The sequence below is a fragment of the Panicum virgatum genome, chromosome 3N (assembly GCF_016808335.1).
Source record: "Panicum virgatum strain AP13 chromosome 3N, P.virgatum_v5, whole genome shotgun sequence".
NCBI lineage: Eukaryota > Viridiplantae > Streptophyta > Magnoliopsida > Poales > Poaceae > Panicum > Panicum virgatum.
This window is the reverse complement of record NC_053147.1, coordinates 1,920,822-1,940,809: the sequence shown is the minus strand read 5'-3', so window position 1 is coordinate 1,940,809 and position 19,988 is coordinate 1,920,822. Positions and strand designations below refer to the sequence as shown.

Sequence of the window (19,988 nt, the reverse complement as noted above, 5' to 3'; positions counted from 1 at the left end):
GGCGGAATGGGCAGGCGAGCAGACCGGCACGCAGCTCAGGCGTCCCCGCGACATGAAGGCCGGGCCATGGCGGCGAGGCATGGCGGAGCGGGCGGCAGATGCTGGCGAGCCACGACGGCACGGGCGGGCGAGCAGGCTGGCACGCGGCTCGGGCGTCCCGGCTCGGGCCATCACCGAAGGAAGGAACACCTGCGCCTCCCCTCAGATCCCATCATTATAGTTGGCCATGCAGTCCGAGTCCGTTGGCCCGGCCCAAGCCCGGCCCGGCCCGGTGACCAACGGGCCCGGGCTAGCACGGCCCGAGGGAACAAGCCGTGCTTGGGCCGGCCGTCGCGTTCCGACGGTGCGTAGGTCGGGGCCCGGCGTGGTGGCCCCAGCGGCACGGAGGACGAGGCACGGCAGCACACAGCGGCGGTCGTGGACCGGCGCCGCAGTTGGTTGAGGCACAGCGCGGAGGACGGGGCCCGGCGTCGCAGCGAGCCGTCGCAATTCCATGGTTGCCGCCGGCAGCTACAGCGCCGCCGCCTCACTCTTCTCCTCTTCGGCCACATCGACCTCCTCCGCCTCGGCTTTGCCGCTGCGCCATGGAGAAGGCGCTGGAAAGGGAGATGCAAGCTGGAGGGGAGGCAAGACAGGCATGGCCGTTCCACTCGATGGGGATGGGGGTGGCGACGGCTGCTTCGTGCTCGGGTGGGAGCAGCAGCAGGAGGAGGCGCCGGCGGCCGCTGCTTCGGCCTCCTCGTTGTCGCTGGTAGGCTCAGCCGCTGCAGAAGCTTAGGTTCGTGGCTGGCTGGGGGATTTTGAGAATATACTTTTTTTTCTGTTGTACCCACTCTTTTTATTTCTCTTTGATATCCACCGTTGAGTAATATTAAGGATTTATTTTCTTCTCAAAATTTCTGTTGCACCCATTTTTTATTTCTCTTGATACTGATTTCCATGAGCAAGATCTGTGTTCATGTGTTCATATGGTGTACCACGGTATAGTGAGTGGTACCTAGTGATATTTATTTAATTAGTGTGTTTATAAGGGCAGTCACAATGTATATGAAAATACACCTTAAGCAATAAATGCAATGCCGGACCATAAGTATTGTTGACACGCAACATAAGAACAAAAAGCTTACAGTGCGTTGTAAGCTTAAGTGCAGCAATAGTGAGTAAAAAATTGCTTTCTCATCTCATGGTACGGCTATAGCAGATGAGCTGATACGGTGATACCCTTTTACTGCCTATGGGGCCCACGTTGGTGTATACTCTAGCCAGTATTATGCAGATTCCTTTAGCTAATACTACTTGTTCATACCATAAATACAGGGTGTAAAATTGATATCTCACGTAAACGTTGATCTTTACTTCGTACTATGATATCTGGTTTATAATTTTGCAATGATACATCACCGACTATAACAATGCTAATTCATCACTGTTTGGCATTTCGTATTGTATGAGATCATTTTTATCTGCACCAATTATACGTATACTAACATCGATACCATTACATTCTTTTAGTAAATTCCGTGCAAAATGAATTTTTTTCACCAAAAGATTACATTGGTCAGGTATGTCTATTAGACCCTTTACTATATCTGGATCAATGTCTGTTGTTTTATTTTCTTCATTTTGCAATGCACGTATTCTGTTTGAAATTTCGTTTCCAGTATCGAATATGTATAACTCAGAGAATCGAGGGATGTCATTAGGCTTAGACAATAGTGATCCTATGAGATGATGTATCTATCCGTTAATGCGAAAAATATAAGGTCCATCTCCTTGATTTATAAGATTGAGAACGTATCAGGTGCGAACCAACCTCTCCGTGCAAACTATGAAAATTTCAATCTGGGTTATCGGATCAACATCCAAGGGGCATGGGAATTGGGTAATTTTACAATCTGGACCCGCCCTTGGATTGGGTAATCACACTTTTGCAAATCCACCCTCCCACCCCCTGCGCCCCTCCCCTTGGATGTTGATCCGATGACCCAGATTGAAGTTTCTATAGTTTGCATAGAGACGTTGGTTTGCATCTGATATGTTCCCTTATAGATTTGTCTATATTTGCTCCCATATATGTAAAAGCAAACAAGCTATTATATTGTCTTATTTTCTGAATAATATGTTTACATCGACTATCACCATTGTAATTAAGTAGCTTTGAAAAGAAACTCAGGAGGGTTTTTAAATGGAGGAATGCGGATTTTTCCTTCTTATTCAGCATAGGTTATAAGTAATAGTTCCATGATTATATTCTTTCATTGTACCAGAATATTGCTCCACAGTATTGGCATTCTTGATTTGCTGTTCCATAGTATGTTCTCTTGTTATATGATTCTTTCAAATATTGTATGTTTAGATTACGTACTTTTATTTGGTTAATTATACTTTCTTCTATTGTACAGTTTTGATTAACATCAACTATTTTATGCTTTTTAGTTCTTGCCATATTTTTTTTAGCTAATAAGAGATAAAACAAAATGTTAGTAGTTTGAACTAAGAGACAAGATAGAAAGTATAATGATAAAGAATACATGTTAAAGCATTTGCTTGACTCTAAAAGCTGCTATTTTTTTGTTCTCGTTCAACACTCTCAGATTTTTTTTTATGTTGTGATGAATGCATGGTTCAGGTGGGTCCTCCACTATATGAATGAGAAACAGGATTATGAAGCAAGAACACAGAAGACATACATATTGCAAGAAAATATTGCTACGAAGAAATAGATACAAAGAAGAATCAGATATGTAGAAGCAAAAGCAATGGAAACTTACCAATTAATAAGCAGTTCACTTCCAAGAGTTTTTTGTGTCTTGTGAGCTGTTAGTTCGTTGTATCAAATGTTGCTTTGCTAGTTGGCGGGACCATATTTTATAGTAAGCAAGTCGTCATAAGCACAGCTGCTGACGCTTTTTTCTTGTCATTTTTGTTTGTCTGGATTTTTCTAGAAAGGGTCTAGCATATTGTTTGTTTGTCCATCTAGAATTTTCTAGGCTACCTCAACTTTTCGGGAGATGTTAGGTGTTTAGGCGTCGGTTGCAACTTCCGATATGTTATGATATGATGAGACGTGACGCGTCTTTGACACCGTACGTATATAATCTAACAGACTGAATTTAATTTGGTGACGTGGCTCAACCAAACGAGCCGGAATGCTCCGGCTCTAGAGTTTAAAGATAGTGTGGTACACAATAAGGATGCCCTAATTTATTTTTATGTACTTGATTGGTACCCAGGTGTACAACAGAGGAGTAACTCTTCGTACCTAGATGTACAACAGAGGAGTAATTATTGGTACCTGATTTGATAAGCAAATTTACGATTTGTTTTTATCAATCTAATATATACAGTACCTAAACCGTTGCATTTGAAGAGTACCAACCTAAACTGTTTGGTACATGAATGTACAACGTGTACTTAGTAGTGGCTTTGGGGGAGCAAAAATATCTGTACAGGCGGTGGAAGAGTGGAGCGGTAGTGGGGTGTGAGGTGCTCCTAGGGTCAAAAAGGTGCTGATGGTGGGTACAACTTTATGCAGGGGCACATGCTCAAAGGCTGCTTTATATCCAATCAGTCAACATCGGAACAGTGCAACGGTAGTATACGAAGCAAAAAAAAGAAATATGCAAGTTATACGGTGTATGTATACTCCAGATCTAGCGGTTGCTGCTAGAATGGATGGACAGGATAAGAAAGCGCAGCTGCAAGATGTACCATTCATTTTTCGCCCTTGGAGAGCATGCACTACTTCCTGACTGCTGATATTTACTTGTGCTTCCTGGAGTGTCAGAGGAAAAGATGAATGCCTTTTGCACTGCTAGTCAGTACAGTGACTGCCATAGTCAGCTTTGCAGTTGTGAAATGAAGAGAAATATTCCAATTCCACTGCCAACCACAGTAAGACCTACGTTTCTGTGGTTGGCTCATGTGGCCTCGTTTAGATCCCAATTTTATAAAAAAAAACATCACATCAAATGTTTGGATACATACATGAAGTACTAAATAAAATTTATTTGTAAAACTTTTTGCACGGATGGGTTGTAAATCGCGAGATGAATCTAATGAGCCTACTTAATCCATGATTTGCAATAGTGATGCTACAGTAAGCATCGGCTAATTATAAATTAATTATGGATTAATTAGACTCATTAGATTCGTCTCGCGATTTACAACCCATCCGTGCAAAAAGTTTTATAAGTAGACTTTATTTAGTGCTCCGAAATAATAAGATTCTCTTTCAAAAATTTACACCAAAAAAATCTAAACACACCACAGGAGTTAGGACCATTTAAAAATCAGCTCAACTGCAAGTCTAAGCTCAGCTCTGGCACTTTTTTTTTTTAAAAAAAGAAGAAGATTCGTCCGCGGTAGCTGTTCTTGGACGCCATTCCTCCGGGGGGAAAAAGCAGAATGGAATTTGGCTGTTCAAATATTTATTATCTCGAAACGTGGAATTTTGAACTTTCTCGTCATATGTTCCCTTAAAGCCTATCATTTTTTCGGATGGCCCACTCTACATCACACTAGACTAGTAAATGTTAGATTCATTTTTTTTCCTTATGAGATGTGAGATGGAACCTTGTTTCGAAGAGCAGCAACTCAGCAAGACCCGACGGAAATAGCATTTTTCGAGCTCTTATTCGAATCCTATATTCTAATGGGCCCAAAGACCTAAATTCTCAAGGCCAGTCATATAAGGCCTGTTACCGGCCGAAGAACATGATGGCCCAAAAAGAGTTTTCTCCTCGGGGCCCACCTGGCATTCATGGAACGCCGAACCGCTCTTATCCATCGTCGGCTTTCGTTCGGTTCCTGCTTCAGTGCTTCCTCCTCTCCACCGAGGAAATGGACGCCACCGCGCTTGCGCTCTACTCGCCCCCAGCGGCCGGCCGCCGCTCGCCGGCGAAACCAGAATTCGCCTCCCTCCACATTTGCTGCTCCTCCAAAGCCTCTTTCCACCTCCGCGCGTCCCGGAACCCCGCCTTGCGCGCCCTCTCTCCGGTCCGCTAGCTAGCCTTTTCTTGTGGGTTCCTGTCTTCCTGAAGAAAATCGCATTTTGTTCGGCCTTAATGTTATAATCTTTTGGAGATTCAGGGATGGAGGACACGCAGGAGGGGGAGCGGACTGGTTGTGCGGGCGGAGATGTTCGGGCAGCTCACCACGGGACTCGAATCCGCCTGGAACAAGCTGCGTGGCGTCGGTGAGTTAGTTCGCGTCCTGATTCCTAGCAAAGATGCCTGAATTGCGTTCTTGTTTCCTTTTTTTTAAATAAATGCGTTCTTGTTTCATGATGACCTATGGAAAGCATCATAGTGCTGCTCTGGCCAATAAATATATATTTTCTCTTTTTTTTTCTCGAACACGCACAAGAGCTGTGTATCAATATATTAAGAAGATAAGGGTGCAAAGAAACCCAAAGTTACAGCACAGGTTTTGGGGGGGAACCTGTACAGAAACCCCAAAAACTAACAAAAATAGATAACTATTCTCTCAAGCACCGAGACCTAAACTAGACCAAGGCCCCAACTGCTCTTGTGAGGGCATAAGGGCAAGGAGATGAGTAATTCCTCGAGCCCCGGCTAAGCTCCATAGGCGCAGCTCCTCTCTGATTATATTGTAGACGGCATTCAAGTCAGGTGGAGCGCCATCGAACACGCAACGATTGCGATGGTTCCAAACTGACCATGCACCTAGAATGATGATAGAATTTAGCCCATTTCTGACCTGACCTGAAACTCTCTCACTCGCCTTTTCCCACCAAACATCAAAGGAAGTGTCATCAGGTTGTGGGGCTAGAGTCTGCAAGCCCACACTTTGTAGCAACCTGAACCAAACTTGACGGGTGAAGACACAGCAAACGAGGAGGTGATCAATTGTTTCATCCATCTGATCACAAAGAGGGCAGCAGTCAGGATGTGGTAGACCTTTTCTGGCAAGTCGGTCGGCTGTCCAACATCTGTTGTGAGCAGCCAGCCACATGAAAAATTTGCACTTGCCCGGAGCCCAACTTTTTCAAATCCTTTCCCAGGGTCTAAAGTGAGTGGACCCAATAAACATAGTCTCATAAGCGGATTTTGTTTAGTACTGTCCTGTTGCCGAGAATTTCCATATATGAAGATCCTCAATTTCTGGCTGCAGCCATATCTCTGAGAGGAGCTCCCATAAACCAAGATATTCAGATAGAACAGCTACTGAAAGTGCCCCCCTTATATCTGAAACCCATTGTCTATTAGTGAGAGCTTCACTAACTGTTCTCTTCTTGGCCCGGCTGGCTATTGCTCCATACATGTGTGGAACCAATTGATCTAACCTCTGGCCATGGAGCCATCTGTCAGTCCAAAACAAGGTGTTTTTGCCATTTCCGACTTCTGATGTAACTGCCATCGAGAACAGGGCCTTGACTGAAGGATGGACTTGGATTTGGAAGGATGCCCATGGTTTTTGTGGCTTAGTTTTTTGCAACCAAAGCCATCTCATCCTGAGGGCCCAACCCAGATGCTGCAGATTGGAGATGCCAAGCCCGCCCAATTCAATTGGTCGCGTAACTTTAGGCCAAGCAACCAGGCAATGGCCTCCATTTGCTTCTTTCCTACCTCTCCACAAAAAAGCTCTTCTGATCTTATCGATAGCTTTGAGTGCCCAGGGTGGGAGGTCCATTGCCATGACCAAATAAATCAGCTTGGATGTGAGCACCTATGTTACACGGATACTGGTACGGGTATCGGATACGATACGTATCGGATACGCGGATACACACTTTCCCAAAAAACACTGATACGGGGATACGGCTAGGATAATTAATAATTATATATAAATATCACATAGATATTCAGCAAGTGAGATTTTACTCTTGAGTAACTTCCCCTATACTCAGATGTGCAATACTTGCATGTCCATATAACATTACCTCTATAACTAGCATTCTCTAAAAGTACAACTGATTCCACAAGGGGTTCTTCAGTTGCTGCTCATCTAGTTCTACAGTTCTATTGCAGCAAGTTCATCATTTTGTATCATCTCTTACTACCAAAACAGTATTTGGGTGGGCTGATTACTGCTTTGGGCTGTATCCCATCTGGCCCAAAAGTATCGGATACGCGTATCCAAGCAAATACATATCCGTTTTTTCAGGATTCGGCTAGAAACGTATCCGAGGCGTATCCGGGGCATATCCGTATCCGATACGTATTGGATACGGATACGCCACGTCCTAGGAGTATCCGCGTAACAGAGGTGAGCACAAACTGTACGAGGATTTTTCTCCCTGCCCTAGTAAGTAAATCAGCTTTCCACCCCGGTAGTTGTTCTGCAATTCTGTCAATAATTGGCTGTATTTGGGGTCTTGTAAGCTTGTCCAAAGAGAGTGGCACTCCAAGATATTTGCAAGGGAATTCCAGCAGCTGACAGGGGAGATGTTCATTTATTACTTCCTTGTCTTCATCTAAACATTGTATGGGTTTCCCTACTTTGTTTGTGTTGGGTTTCCCTACTTCCATAATGCAATTATATATTACATGTAAAAGCGAAAGAACAGTTTGCTTTGTTTGAGAAAATAATATAATTGTTTTTCAAAAAAATGTAAAGGAAAAGACAATGTTAAATGCCAAGCATGATTACATTATTAGCCTGCAATGTAGCAAGTACAGATATGAGTACTAAATTACAAGTTCTGTACATGGTTAACTGGTCTTTCGAAAAAGTGCAAGATAACTGTTTGCTTGCCAATCCATCATATCATTACAGGACTAATAGACTATTGAGTTATGTGCTTGTTAATTTGTTACTCGTTTTGCCCTCATTGAGAATTGAGATTAACACAATGCCCTTTTCATTCAAGATGTGCTAACAAAGGAAAATATTTCCGAACCAATGCGGGACATTAGAAGAGCACTTCTGGAAGCAGATGTACGTACCTTGCAGCTTCTCATTTTGCTCATCAGTTCATTTTATACCCATATAGTCTGAGGACTGAAGTTTCTCCTACTTTCATCAGGTTAGTTTGCCAGTTGTGAGACGTTTTGTTTCATCTGTTAGTGAAAAGGCTTTAGGTGCAGATACTATAAGAGGAGTTCGACCAGAACAGCAACTAGTGAAGGTAGGTTGAGCCATCCCACCATTAAGGGATTAACAGATAACGAGCACACAAATGTCTGTTTGGGAGGATTTCTTTTTTCACTTTGGTGTTCTCCACAACTTTACATATTTTACATATTGGATTCTCTTAGTTGTTAAGTGCCCTTTCATCTCTGGGAGTAGTGAAACTCACTAGCAAATAAAATACTATAACATGCACAAACAATTTTCTCTGGAACAGTTATTACCTGGTCTATGGGATGATAAAATCTTGTCAAATTTATTGATATGTTTCTAGCACAGGGAAAATAATGTAACCGGTGCTGCAGATTGTTCATGATGAACTTGTACAGCTGATGGGTGGAGAAGTATCTGATCTAGTATTTACAAAAAGTGGCCCAACAGTTATCTTACTGGCAGGTCTACAAGGTGTTGGGAAGACCACTGTTTGTGCAAAGCTTGCATTCTATTTGAAGAAACTGGTGCATCCCTCAGCCTTTTATTTTCAAGTATCTGGCAGGATTTAATCCTTGATCATCTACAGATACTTATACCAGAGTTTGGTTTCAGGGGAAGAGTTGTATGCTGGTTGCTGCAGATGTTTACAGGCCTGCTGCCATTGATCAACTTACTATATTGGGTAAACAGGTACGCGTTGTATGATTTAGCCTTGCATAGTTGCATGTGACAGCTGTTAAAATTAAGAAGGGGATGTACCATCAGATTTCAGAAGTTAAACCATCATGTAGCATTTACTTTTGTCACTGCCTTCAGTTTTTTTTTCTTGATTGACAGGTGGGTGTACCAGTTTACTCAGAAGGAACGGAAGCCAAACCTCCACAAATAACCAAGAATGCTATGGAAGAGGCGAAAAGTAAGAATATTGATGCCATTGTGGTGGATACTGCTGGAAGACTGCAGGTTAGCCTTCTGTGTATCCCCTTTAATTTTCAGCCTAAGGTCACAGCTCATGGAATTCTGGTATGAACCTGATTCTGCTGCACCTTTATACACATGAAAAATGTCGTCTATTCAGATAGCATATTAACTAGTACAGCCTTTATGGTTTAACTTGCATTATTGATGCTATTTTATCACCTTTCTGTCATTCAGATTGATAAAGCAATGATGGATGAACTGAAAGAAGTGAAGAAAGCAGTTAATCCTACTGAAGTACTGCTTGTCGTTGATGCCATGACTGGCCAAGAAGCTGCAGGTGACAACCTTTTGCTTCTTCCTGCTATTTCAGTCTTGTTGCCAGTGACAACATTCTACACAACACTTGTCAGAACTGCAGCAATGCAGCACAGTAATCCAAGAAATTAACTGGCGTTCTGAAATTTGGCTATTGGTAACGTCTTAACAAGTTTGTTGCTCGTAGTGATCCTGTAAAGCAAGATTTTTGTTCTTCTGGTCCCATAAACTCAAATAAGCTTAGAGACTCTTTCCTTCAATAGAATTGCAACATCCGCATAAACATTTCTTTTCCTGATATGCAGCACTTGTCACCACTTTCAATATTGAGATTGGTATCACTGGCGCTATACTGACCAAACTGGATGGTGATTCCAGGGGTGGAGCAGCACTAAGTGTTAAAGAGGTTATTACTTGCCAGATTTTTTTCTTGCCATCATATCAATTAATGATTAGTTGATGATGCAAAGAAGATTATTGCCAATATATCTACCTCTGTTTGATTAATTGCAGTTTCTTATGCCGTAGACTAGCACATGATAGTTTAGTAGTTTCTGCTGGTAGCTTTTCACAGGCATAACTTTTTATTTGTGGGCATATCTTTAGATTGTTCTTTTGACTTGTTTGTCGCAGTTATGAACGATAAAGACGTGTCATCATCCCCTTTTTGCCCCACACTGCATACATACATACGATTTTATGAGCAGTCTTATATTCTCAGCATTTATCTTGTGGTCATTTCTCTGTAGTACATTTAAATATTCTTATTTTCAGTTGGTATATGAAAGTAAAATCACTTCTTAAGTCTTAACCGATCATGCAGGTATCTGGAAGGCCCATCAAATTTGTAGGACGAGGGGAACGACTGGAGGACCTTGAACTTTTCTATCCTGATCGCATGGCGCAACGAGTTTTGGGAATGGGAGATGTACTTTCATTTGTTGAAAAAGCACAAGAAGTTGTAAGTAGCATCCTGTAAAACTGCTCATTTGGTGTAGTCTTAAGAAATCTTTTGAAGATTTTATGTTGTTTACTTTTGCATCTGGTACAACTAGATGCGGCAAGAAGAAGCTGTAGAATTACAGAAGAAAATTATGAGTGCAAAATTCGACTTCAATGACTTCTTAAAGCAATCTCAAAATGTTGCGAAAATGGGCTCCATGAGCCGAGTGATTGGAATGATTCCCGGCATGAACAAGGTACATGAGCATGTGGAATTAATTTGTTCTCCAGCTTGACATGACAGCTATGCATTACAACTATGTTTAATTTGATATGATAAATGCCAGCTGGTTAAACATGTTCTCATTCTAAACAGGTTACTCCTGCACAAATTCGAGAAGCTGAGAAAAGACTTGCATTCGTCGAGTCAATGATTAATGCAATGACTGCCGGCATGTTCTTTCTTATTTGAGCTACATTTATGACACCTATTTGGATGGCTGCTTGTGTAATGGACATAGATGCCCTATTTATTGGTTTTTGTTCTGGGATGTGCAGAGGAAAGAGAGAAGCCAGAGTTGCTTGCCGAATCACGCGAGAGGAGGATAAGAGTGGCTGAGGAGTCTGGAAAGACTGAACAAGAGGTTTAGTTCTGCTCTATGGATATCACACACAAAAAGTCCATAATGCTCAAGTCGTACCAATACATGGAGCTGACAAGGTTGTCCTTTTCCCTATTAGGTGAGCCAACTGGTTGCTCAGCTTTTCCAAATGCGCGCTCAGATGCAGAAATTGATGGGTATGGTGCAAGGACAAGAAGCAATAGCAGGCATGGGAGACCTCATGGACTCACTTAAAGCTGAAGAAAAGGTAATGATTGTCTCAGGTGGTGTGAACATTTCTGAGAATTGTTCCTGGAGGAATTTAGAGTTTTCTGAATTCTTGTGCATCATTCAGGCACCACCTGGCACCGCGCGGCGGAAGAGGAGGAACAGCAAGCCGAAACTGAGGGACCTGGATGCAGTTTTGAGCTAGTCTGCTGTACCGGAGTGGAAACTTTTAAGTTTTGATTGGGAGTGACTCATACGTGCGAGGCTGAGGACAATGCCTACATATTCCATTATTCCTCATCATCGATTGTGGAAAGTGTACGAGTTCAGAAGAAGGAACTGTTGTAAAATTCACGTGATGCTTGTGATCCTTGACAAATGCCAATGCATAGTAGGGCACAGCTATCCAGACTCGCTAGAATGTGACTTTGGCCTTGTCAAATGAAAGGTTTAGATCAGGCCTAGTTAAATCTGGTGGTTACAAGTCCAAAAACGCCACAATTATGCATGCATGATTTGTGAATACAGTTTTTGTAGGGGTCACTCGTTTGGTAGTTGAACGGTGACGGATGAAATACTAGAGATGTTTGGTATTGCTAATGCATGGATATTTTTTTGATCAAATTAATGCACACGTATTTTTACAGTCTCATGCATACTGCATTACGCAGTATACGAGTTTTCTTTACGGTATTCTGTTCAGGATTAAATCCATCCCATATCCATCTTGCATTTTGTTTCAAAATATAAGAGGCGAGAAAGAACTTGTTCCTTGGGTTCAAAATGGAGCCCGTTCGGTATCATGGCCCCCAACCTGTCAGCCCACCAGAAGAGCAATGAATTCAGGCCTAGCATTGCAGCCCCGGATATTGGGCCTTCTTCTGCAATCGTTACCAGCCCACAAAGGCAGAGAGGCCCGCCCAAACCAGGCAACTTCTCTTGCCTCTTCTTATCCGCCGAACAGAACACAACACTGCGCTCCTCTCCTCATCAGGCCTCTCCAATGGAGGCCACCAGCACACTCGCGCTCTCTTCGTCCCCCGCCGCCGCCCGACACTCGCCGGAGAAGTCAGCCGTCGCCTCCCTCCACCTCCGCCGCTTCCCCACGACCTCCTCACTCCACCTCCGCGCGGTCCCTAAACCCAGCACTTCGCGCTCTCTCTTCAGCCTTCCAGGTCCGCTAGCGAGAGGTTCGTGTTTTGGTTTCAATTGATTTAACCTGTTTGTTTCTGTGCGCGATCAGGGATGGAGGAGGGCCGGCGGGCTGGTGGTCCGGGCGGAGATGTTTGGGCAGCTCACTACCGGCCTCGAGTCTGCTTGGAATAAGCTGCGGGGAGTCGGTGAGCTTCACAATTGCTTTCAACGTTTATACTTCCGTGGATTCTCTTTCAGCACTAGTAATATGTAGAATAGGCGTACCCAGTAATAATGTGTATAGAATGCAGTGAACAAAAATATTTTGGTGCATGATAATTGTGGGCACCTAGCTAGTAAAATGCCGTACTTGCACATCCTGAATATGCTGCAATGTTGGGTACTTTCCCGTCTTAGTTGTTGGCAGAACTTGTGAATTATTCTGTCATGAGACTGTGAGCAGCTGATATTCTCTTCGATAACATGTTACAGTTATTGAATTATATCTGCACACTTATAAAATTCTGCTCAACTTTTACTTAACAAAATGCCTTTTCTGGTTCAAGATGTATTGACAAAGTAAAACATCGCCGAGCCAATGCGGGATATTAGAAGAGCGCTTTTGGAGGTGGATGTATGTTTCGTCCCTAGTTCAGCATGACTTTTATTTTGTATTCCTTTTTTTTGTTTTTTTCCCCTTAATCATCTAACGTGGAACCTACCTTTCAGGTAAGCTTGCCGGTAGTGAGGAGATTTATTGAATCTATAAGTGTGAAGGCTGTAGGGACTGATGTTATCCGAGGTGTCAGTCCTGATCAACAGCTGGTGAAGGTATACCCATGTTATAAGTTCATGTGATTGTATGAAGGATGCTTCTACTTAAGTTTCTTAGAGATAATTTTGGTTGTTTGATTTGGACTTGCTTATTTTTTTAGTCGAAAAGTCCTCATTTCATCTTTCTAGGAGAGGCAGATAATTACTCTAGACAATGCAATTGTGCATGGAAGCAGCCTCAACTAGGACATTCAGTATTTAATTTAATTTTAACAAATGCGATGACAGCGATGTTCCCATACTGTTTGATGTGCTTTTAACACTTGAGGACTAACTTAACTCATTGGTACAGGTTGTTAATGACCAACTTGTACAACTGATGGGCGGTGAGGTATCAGATTTGGTATTTGCAAAGTCTGGCCCAACCGTTATCTTGTTGGCAGGTCTGCAAAGGTGTCGGGAAGACTACTGTTTGTGCAAAGCTTGCCTTGTGTCTAAAAAAATGGTGCTTTCCTTAAGCTTGTACTTAAGAAGTTCCTAATATATATGACCATAGACTTTAGGTGCTCATAGACCAGACTTAGGTTACAGGGGAAGAGTTGTATGCTGGTTGCTGCAGATGTTTACAGGCCTGCTGCCATTGATCAACTCAATATTCTTGGTAAAAAGTTAATATTTGTGTCTCTTTTAGATTTTCTAGAATATATAGAACTTACCATTAATGCATGTTCTATCTTGTTTGGAAGTTTAAATTATACTTGCTTGAATGTTCTGGTATATCTTATTCTTCAGCAGAAAACATTTGAACTATGATAGGTTGGTGTACCAGTTTACTCAGAGGGAACTGATGCTAAGCCTTCTCAAATAGCCAAAAATGGTTTGAAGGAAGCAAAAAGCCAGAAGAAGGATGTTATTATAGTGGATACTGCTGGAAGACTGCAGGTCACATTCATGTTTGTTGCTTCTATATTTGTTCCTTTGATTTGTAGCTGTTATTGTAAAATTTAGATGGCATCTTTGTAAGGCATTGGCACCAGGTCATAATCATGTTGTACTTCTTTTCTTATCAGTAAGTTAGTTTGTAACAGAACAACAAATGACTTGAAATGTTCGAGACTTCGAAAGATGTGTACAATGTTCAATGCTTGTTTCAAACTTGCATAATCCTTCATGCCACTTGCATTAAGTTTGACCATCACCACTGATGCCAGATGATTAATCTTTTGTATCTTAGGTAGACAAAGCAATGACGAATGAGTTGAAAGAAGTAAAAAAGGCTGCGAATCCTACAGAAGTTCCGCTTGTGGTTGATGCCATGACTGGCCAAGAAGCTGCAGGTATGTAGATGCGTCTTGTTTATTCTATGAAATACTTTGTCTGTTTGTAATTTACCTGATGCCCTTCAAGAAATTTAGTAAAAAAAGAATTTCACATTTTGAAACCTGACTATCTCATAGCTTATGTTCGTATGCCATGAATTTGCCTATTTGGATTTGGAGTTCTGGCATTTTTCATATGTCCAGCTTTCTACAATTTCTTAGTTCTTTCAAAGGTGCTCCCCATAAATAGCAGGAGATGACATTATATGACACAAATCATAAATTATCCATCCTTTTTTTAGAGTGGCACTGTACTTCCCTTATTTTTTTTCCTGTGTGGTTAGGATTGGTCAGCTCCTTCAATGACGAGATTGGTATAACTGGTGCTATACTGACAAAACTGGATGGTGACTCCAGAGGTGGAGCGGCACTAAGTGTTAAAGAGGTCTCTTGACTAACAAAACTCTTACGTATCTTTTTATTTTATAGGTTCATAAAGAAGCTACTAATTCATTATAACACCACACATTTGATAGGACCCATTAATGGAAGATATACCATCACTTCCTTGGACTTAATCTTTATCTTTTATGTTTTTACTTGCCTATGGTATACACAAAGGAAAAGATACGATGATCCATTATACATGAAAGGGTCAAATACTCAAATCATAAAGCTTACATTCATTAGCTGTTTCTTGCTTCCTTCCTTTCTAGTGTATGAACAACCTACAAATTTGCAGGTGTCAGGAAAGCCCATCAAGTTCGTAGGGCAAGGAGAACGCGTTGAAGATCTTGAGCCTTTCTATCCAGATCGTATGGCACAGCGTATCCTGGAATGGGAGATGTACTCTCATTTGTTGAAAAAGCACAAGTGGTAAGTGCCCCCCTTTGAAATGATCCTTTTCTCTTGTCTTCATTAGACTATGTTTTTGATATTATATGGCGTAACCTGTTTGTACAAATAGATGCGACAAGAAGATGCAGAGGAATTACAGAAGAAGATCTTGAGTGCAAAATTTAACTTCAATGACTTTCTGAAGCAAACACAAATGATCGCAAAAATAGGTTGTTCAGTCGTTAATTTGGCATGATTCCAGGCATGAACAAGGTGCAATTATGAACTTATGGAGCCCATTTATTAGCATATATTGTAATTGCATCTTGACAAATGAACAAGGTACATATATTCGAAGATTTACTTGAACTTTTCAAGAAGCTGCTCTTACCTCGTTTGAATAGGTTACCCCAGCACAAATTCGTGAAGCTGAGAAGAATCTCAAGTTTGTGGAGTCAATGATCAATGTGATGACTCCTGGAATGTTGTCTAATCATAACACACATCATAAATATATCTTTTTGCATGCACCTCCTGAAATTCTACTACTATGCTTCCTAACTTTCTTATTTTCTAAATTACTGTTCTAAGCTGTGCAATGAGAAAAATGGGGGCATGTACCTGAAAATTATTTCGTATTGATTGCCACATTTTGAATAGGCCGTCCATGCTTGGGTAAGTGTGTGGTAATGTGATATCTGTGTTTGATTAAAAAAAGTTGTGAATATCTAATTCAGTTTGCACGTGCAATCAGCTATTTGGTTAGTGTTCTCACATCCACAAGGCAGGCATAGGTTGCCTAAATTTGAGATTCCTCTGTTTTTACATAAATATCTGATTGTTCTTAAAATTTTCAGCACGTTTTTGACAAATTTCTTTTATTTGTCTAAACACTCAAAAATTGCATTGCTTAAGCACAGCGATCACTGCACACATGGCACACCTTCACATGTAATTTCGTCAGGCAAAAATCCAAGTTCACTAATTAAATAGTCTCTGTCAATAGTCAGTCATAATGGTTTATAGCGTGATGATGATAAATCCCTTGTCCCGAATAGATACTTAGTGGCCCAGTTACATATTCATTTACTTGTGCAGAGCAAAGGGAAAGACCAGAATTACTGGCTGAATCACGTGAGAAGGAGAAGAGAGGCCAAGGACTCTGGAAAGACTGAACAGCAGGTTCAGTTCTTATCGTATAATCATTTTCTCCTGTATGTTCCTGTATGAACCAAACTAACCACGGATGGATCTAATTAACTGTTCCTTCCCAATTAGGTGAGCCAATTGGTTGCGCAGCTCTTCCAAATGCGTGCCCGAATGCAGAATATGATGGGGTGCCATGCAAGGAAAAGACTCCCAACATGGACGAACACGAACTCATGGAGTCAATTAAGGCTGAGGAGCAGGTAAAAGGCGCCTCTGGTGCAGACCCTAATAGTTGCTTGGGGGCATACATCTGTTTGTTGAGTCAAAAAGCTTTTGCAACTATGTCATTCAGGGTGCTGCCGATACTGGAAGGCGCAGGAGGAAGTATGGCAACCTGAGGCAGCGGCAAGTGGATGCGACGATGCGTGGTTTCCGCCGACATTGAGATCGATGTTGATTCGCGACTCTTACTGGCAGTGTCTGTCGTATACCTACCTGCTTACCTGCATGAACGATTCCATCCCAGGGATTTGGCTCGGAGTCAGCACTCAGAAATGGGGATGAAGTGCTTTCGGGTATTCTGCAGTTAGAATTGCACCTGGATACATTTACTCTGCCTATCAATATAGAACGATTGCTGTTCTATATTGCCATATCAAATACAGTACCTTTTGCTATGGTAGTTGTTCTAGTTATTTCATGGTGTTTATATTCCTCACTGAGACACTTTCATTGTGCTCTCATGTTGCCACACTCGATGATTTGGAGTAGCTTATGCTCTTTCTCTAGAAAAAAAAAAGGATAAACACATCATTGTTCAACTCATTGTTCAACATTATTTTTCACCATGACCGTAAAAAACATTATTTTCACCATCGACAGTGATGGCAATTGTAACATGCAGTGCTCAACAAGCACGTGCCTGCAAACCAAAGGTCATCTTCTGCAGATCATACACAACCCTGAACGATCTCAGTGCCTTGTTCCCAAGAATCCGAACATCTCGCACCCCAGAGGTATCAGGCTGGAACGCCAAGCAAATCCGATCAACAGACTGTTGATGGAACACATTTTCCGACGGCAGTTTCACGGTCGCCCTCAGGAACTGCATCTCCATCGCCGGCAAGCCTCTCCAGTTCACCGGCTCACCGCCGGCAGGCCTGAAGCAGACCTTCTCACTACCGTATTCACGGTAATACCCCTTATCTCGCATCGCCGATGTCACCGCCTCGGCTAGAGCATAAAAAGTTGGGGACGAGACGAAGGTGTCATCGGTGCCAGAATCAACAATCATGATCTGGCGTGTGTCGATGGATGGATCGACCTCGAGCCGCTTCCCGTCGACCGTCATGTCCAGTAGAAGAAGGGAGTAGACGTACGATCTGAGCCCGTATCCCCTGATCAATGGGGTGACGAGCTCCAGCCTCTGTGGGTATGGTCCAATGATGAGAAACCCCTCGGCTTGGTGGTCACTAGGAAAGCAGTAGGCGAAGGCGTTGTAGCTCGTCTGCCGGGCCATCTGGTTGAAGAAGGAGTAGCTCTTGTTGCCGAAACCGATGACGCCTGCCTCGAAGCCGTAGAAAATGTCGTCCTTGCTGCAGCCAAAGAGGAAGTCATCAACGACGGTGATGTCGCCTAGAGCGAGCCTGTCTCTCCCGAGCTTCCCCACCGAGTACTGCGACCCGTAGCGTACGCTGTAGAGGCAGGTGTCAGTCGCGTCGATGCAGCCGTAGGGGATGCCGTTGTCTTGGTGGATGTCGATGCAATCCTCGTTGGAGCAGCCGATCTGCCGGTATGTAGTGGAGCTGTGAGGGTTGAACTTTGGGCCAGCTTCGTTTGCTTGCTTGTGGCATTTTATCTGACACCTCTCGCAGCTGACCCAGGAGAGGGTGGAGCCGGTGTCGATGGTGACGAGGTTGAAGACGGCAGGTGTGCCCAGATTGATGGCCATGAAGTATTTGCCTTGGTGGATCTTGTCGGTCCCAATGACGGTGCCTGCGTCTGATACGCTTGATGGATGAACCGGCGATGGGTCTAGGCAGGGGTGCTCCCGATGGAACACAGGGAAGTGGAAGGCGCCAGCTTTGCTCAGGCGAAGCTCTGCTATCCATGGAGATCGGACAAATTAACACAGCATCAAATACACAAAGGAAATATTCTTGACTAGCTAGTGGGAGGGTTTAAAATAACTAATTACAAAGTTATATATAATTAGTAAAAAATAGTAAAAACAAAAGGATCGTGTACATCCAGTGCAGATGAGCGAAGATTATTACCGTACGTCGCCGGAGAGCACACTGCACTGCAGTTGCACGGTCCGACCATGTAGTAGCTTAGAGCAAGAAACACCATAACACCCTGTATTAATTCCATTTACGAACAAAACAATATCTGCGTGTCAGTTCTGTAGTATGTGCAGTATGTCAAGAAGCGAACCCTCCAGTGTTTATATATATTTTGAATGAAGGTGGCAAGAGCTCTGCCATTCAACTAAGAAGTAGTATTTATTTAAACTCTGATATAATTTGGAGACATGGACACACTCGCATGCAAAACGGTCTCACCACCTAACCCTAGCTTTATTGTTACTCACAGTATCTTCATGCATTTCATATGGTAATAAGGAGGTCTACATTTTGTGAAATTTTAATTGTACCAAAGATACTGGATTGCAAATATTTTTTAGTGTATTAAATCGAACATGTAATGAAATCCTTAAATTAAATAAAGCATGCCCAATGATAAATTAGTAATTATTGCATTTAGAAACGAAGAATGAAGTTATGCACGAGTGATTCCAATTTCATCAAATTTATATGGATTTCTTTAAATATGCTCTTGTCCAGTGTCCAGACATGCTTTCAAATAATCGTAAATCTAAAATCTAACTTAAATAAGCATAAGCCTAACACTACCCAGCATAAGTGGCTGGAGCAAAGGGGGGCACCTATCTATATTCCGGAAGATGCATAAGGTATATGTCGCACGGCCTGTTTACGGCCCACTACATCGTTGCCGGCCCGCTATTTTTCCTTTAAGTGAGGAAGACACGTTGCCAGCCTGCTATTTTTCTTTACGTATGGAAGTGGAAACCAGAAGCAGCTACCACAGACCTAGCAGGACATACAATAGCAATAGTAGCAGCGGCAAAGTAATGAAAGTATATTATGCTTGTTTTTTTGTTATTTCTTTGAATATGTGATTGTAATGTGTTATTTTGCTAAAGATTTTACGATCAGTTTGTTTAAAATATTAAAGTAATATAGTCAACATTTAAAAATACTTAATTCAACATCTAGGTAGACTTAGTTCAACATTTTAAATATACTAATTCAACATTTTATGTGAAATGTTGATGCAGTATGTCAAGAATGTTGAACACATAAACACAATTTGTTGAAATAATACATTTTGAATGTTAATTTTTGAAAAGTATTTAAAACATTTAAATATATTCATAATGGATCTTGATTTGTTGTATAAATTCTAACAAACATCATGGTTCAAACAGAATTTGAAACGTATTTATGGTTTGAAGAAAAAATGAATCTGAAATTTTGAAGTCAAAAGAAAGTTCGTCAACCACTAACCTACTACAGCCAGCCATGCGCCACCATGTGTTCCGCTTTTTCTGATGCAACCACGTGCGCTCAACTAGCCCTCTTCCATCAGTTTTTGATCTGATCCGTTCATCATATTCTGCACGGATCTCAAACAGTAGAAGATGAGTAGAATAATT

At 42.2% G+C, this 19,988-nt stretch overlaps 2 protein-coding genes and 1 pseudogene across 3 annotated transcripts; 2 read left to right on the top strand and 1 right to left on the bottom strand.

Moving 5' to 3' along the window:
* Window positions 1-4,808: 4,808 nt before the first annotated feature.
* LOC120663607 (signal recognition particle 54 kDa protein, chloroplastic-like) lies at window positions 4,809-11,636 on the top strand. 2 transcript variants are annotated; one of them, XM_039942465.1, is made up of 15 exons: window positions 4,809-4,998; window positions 5,092-5,197; window positions 7,835-7,902; window positions 7,991-8,092; window positions 8,400-8,552; window positions 8,641-8,718; window positions 8,866-8,991; window positions 9,184-9,286; window positions 9,570-9,670; window positions 10,088-10,225; window positions 10,320-10,463; window positions 10,583-10,658; window positions 10,765-10,850; window positions 10,948-11,076; window positions 11,164-11,636. In XM_039942465.1, the coding sequence occupies exons 1-15, from the start codon at window positions 4,843-4,845 to the stop codon at window positions 11,239-11,241; spliced, it is 1,644 nt and encodes a 547-aa protein (XP_039798399.1). In that variant the 5' UTR covers window positions 4,809-4,842; the 3' UTR covers window positions 11,242-11,636. The 2 variants fall into 2 exon arrangements, with proteins under 2 accessions (XP_039798399.1, XP_039798398.1); XM_039942464.1 differs by lacking the exons at window positions 4,809-4,998; window positions 5,092-5,197 and adding exons at window positions 6,369-6,682; window positions 7,231-7,269.
* A 339-nt stretch (window positions 11,637-11,975) lies between these two features.
* On the top strand, window positions 11,976-17,070 carry LOC120663606 (annotated as a pseudogene).
* An 86-nt stretch (window positions 17,071-17,156) lies between these two features.
* Window positions 17,157-18,200, bottom strand: LOC120666876 (aspartyl protease family protein At5g10770-like). The gene has a single exon (XM_039946862.1). The coding sequence runs from the start codon at window positions 18,198-18,200 to the stop codon at window positions 17,157-17,159; it is 1,044 nt and encodes a 347-aa protein (XP_039802796.1).
* Between the last annotated feature and the right edge of the window lie 1,788 nt (window positions 18,201-19,988).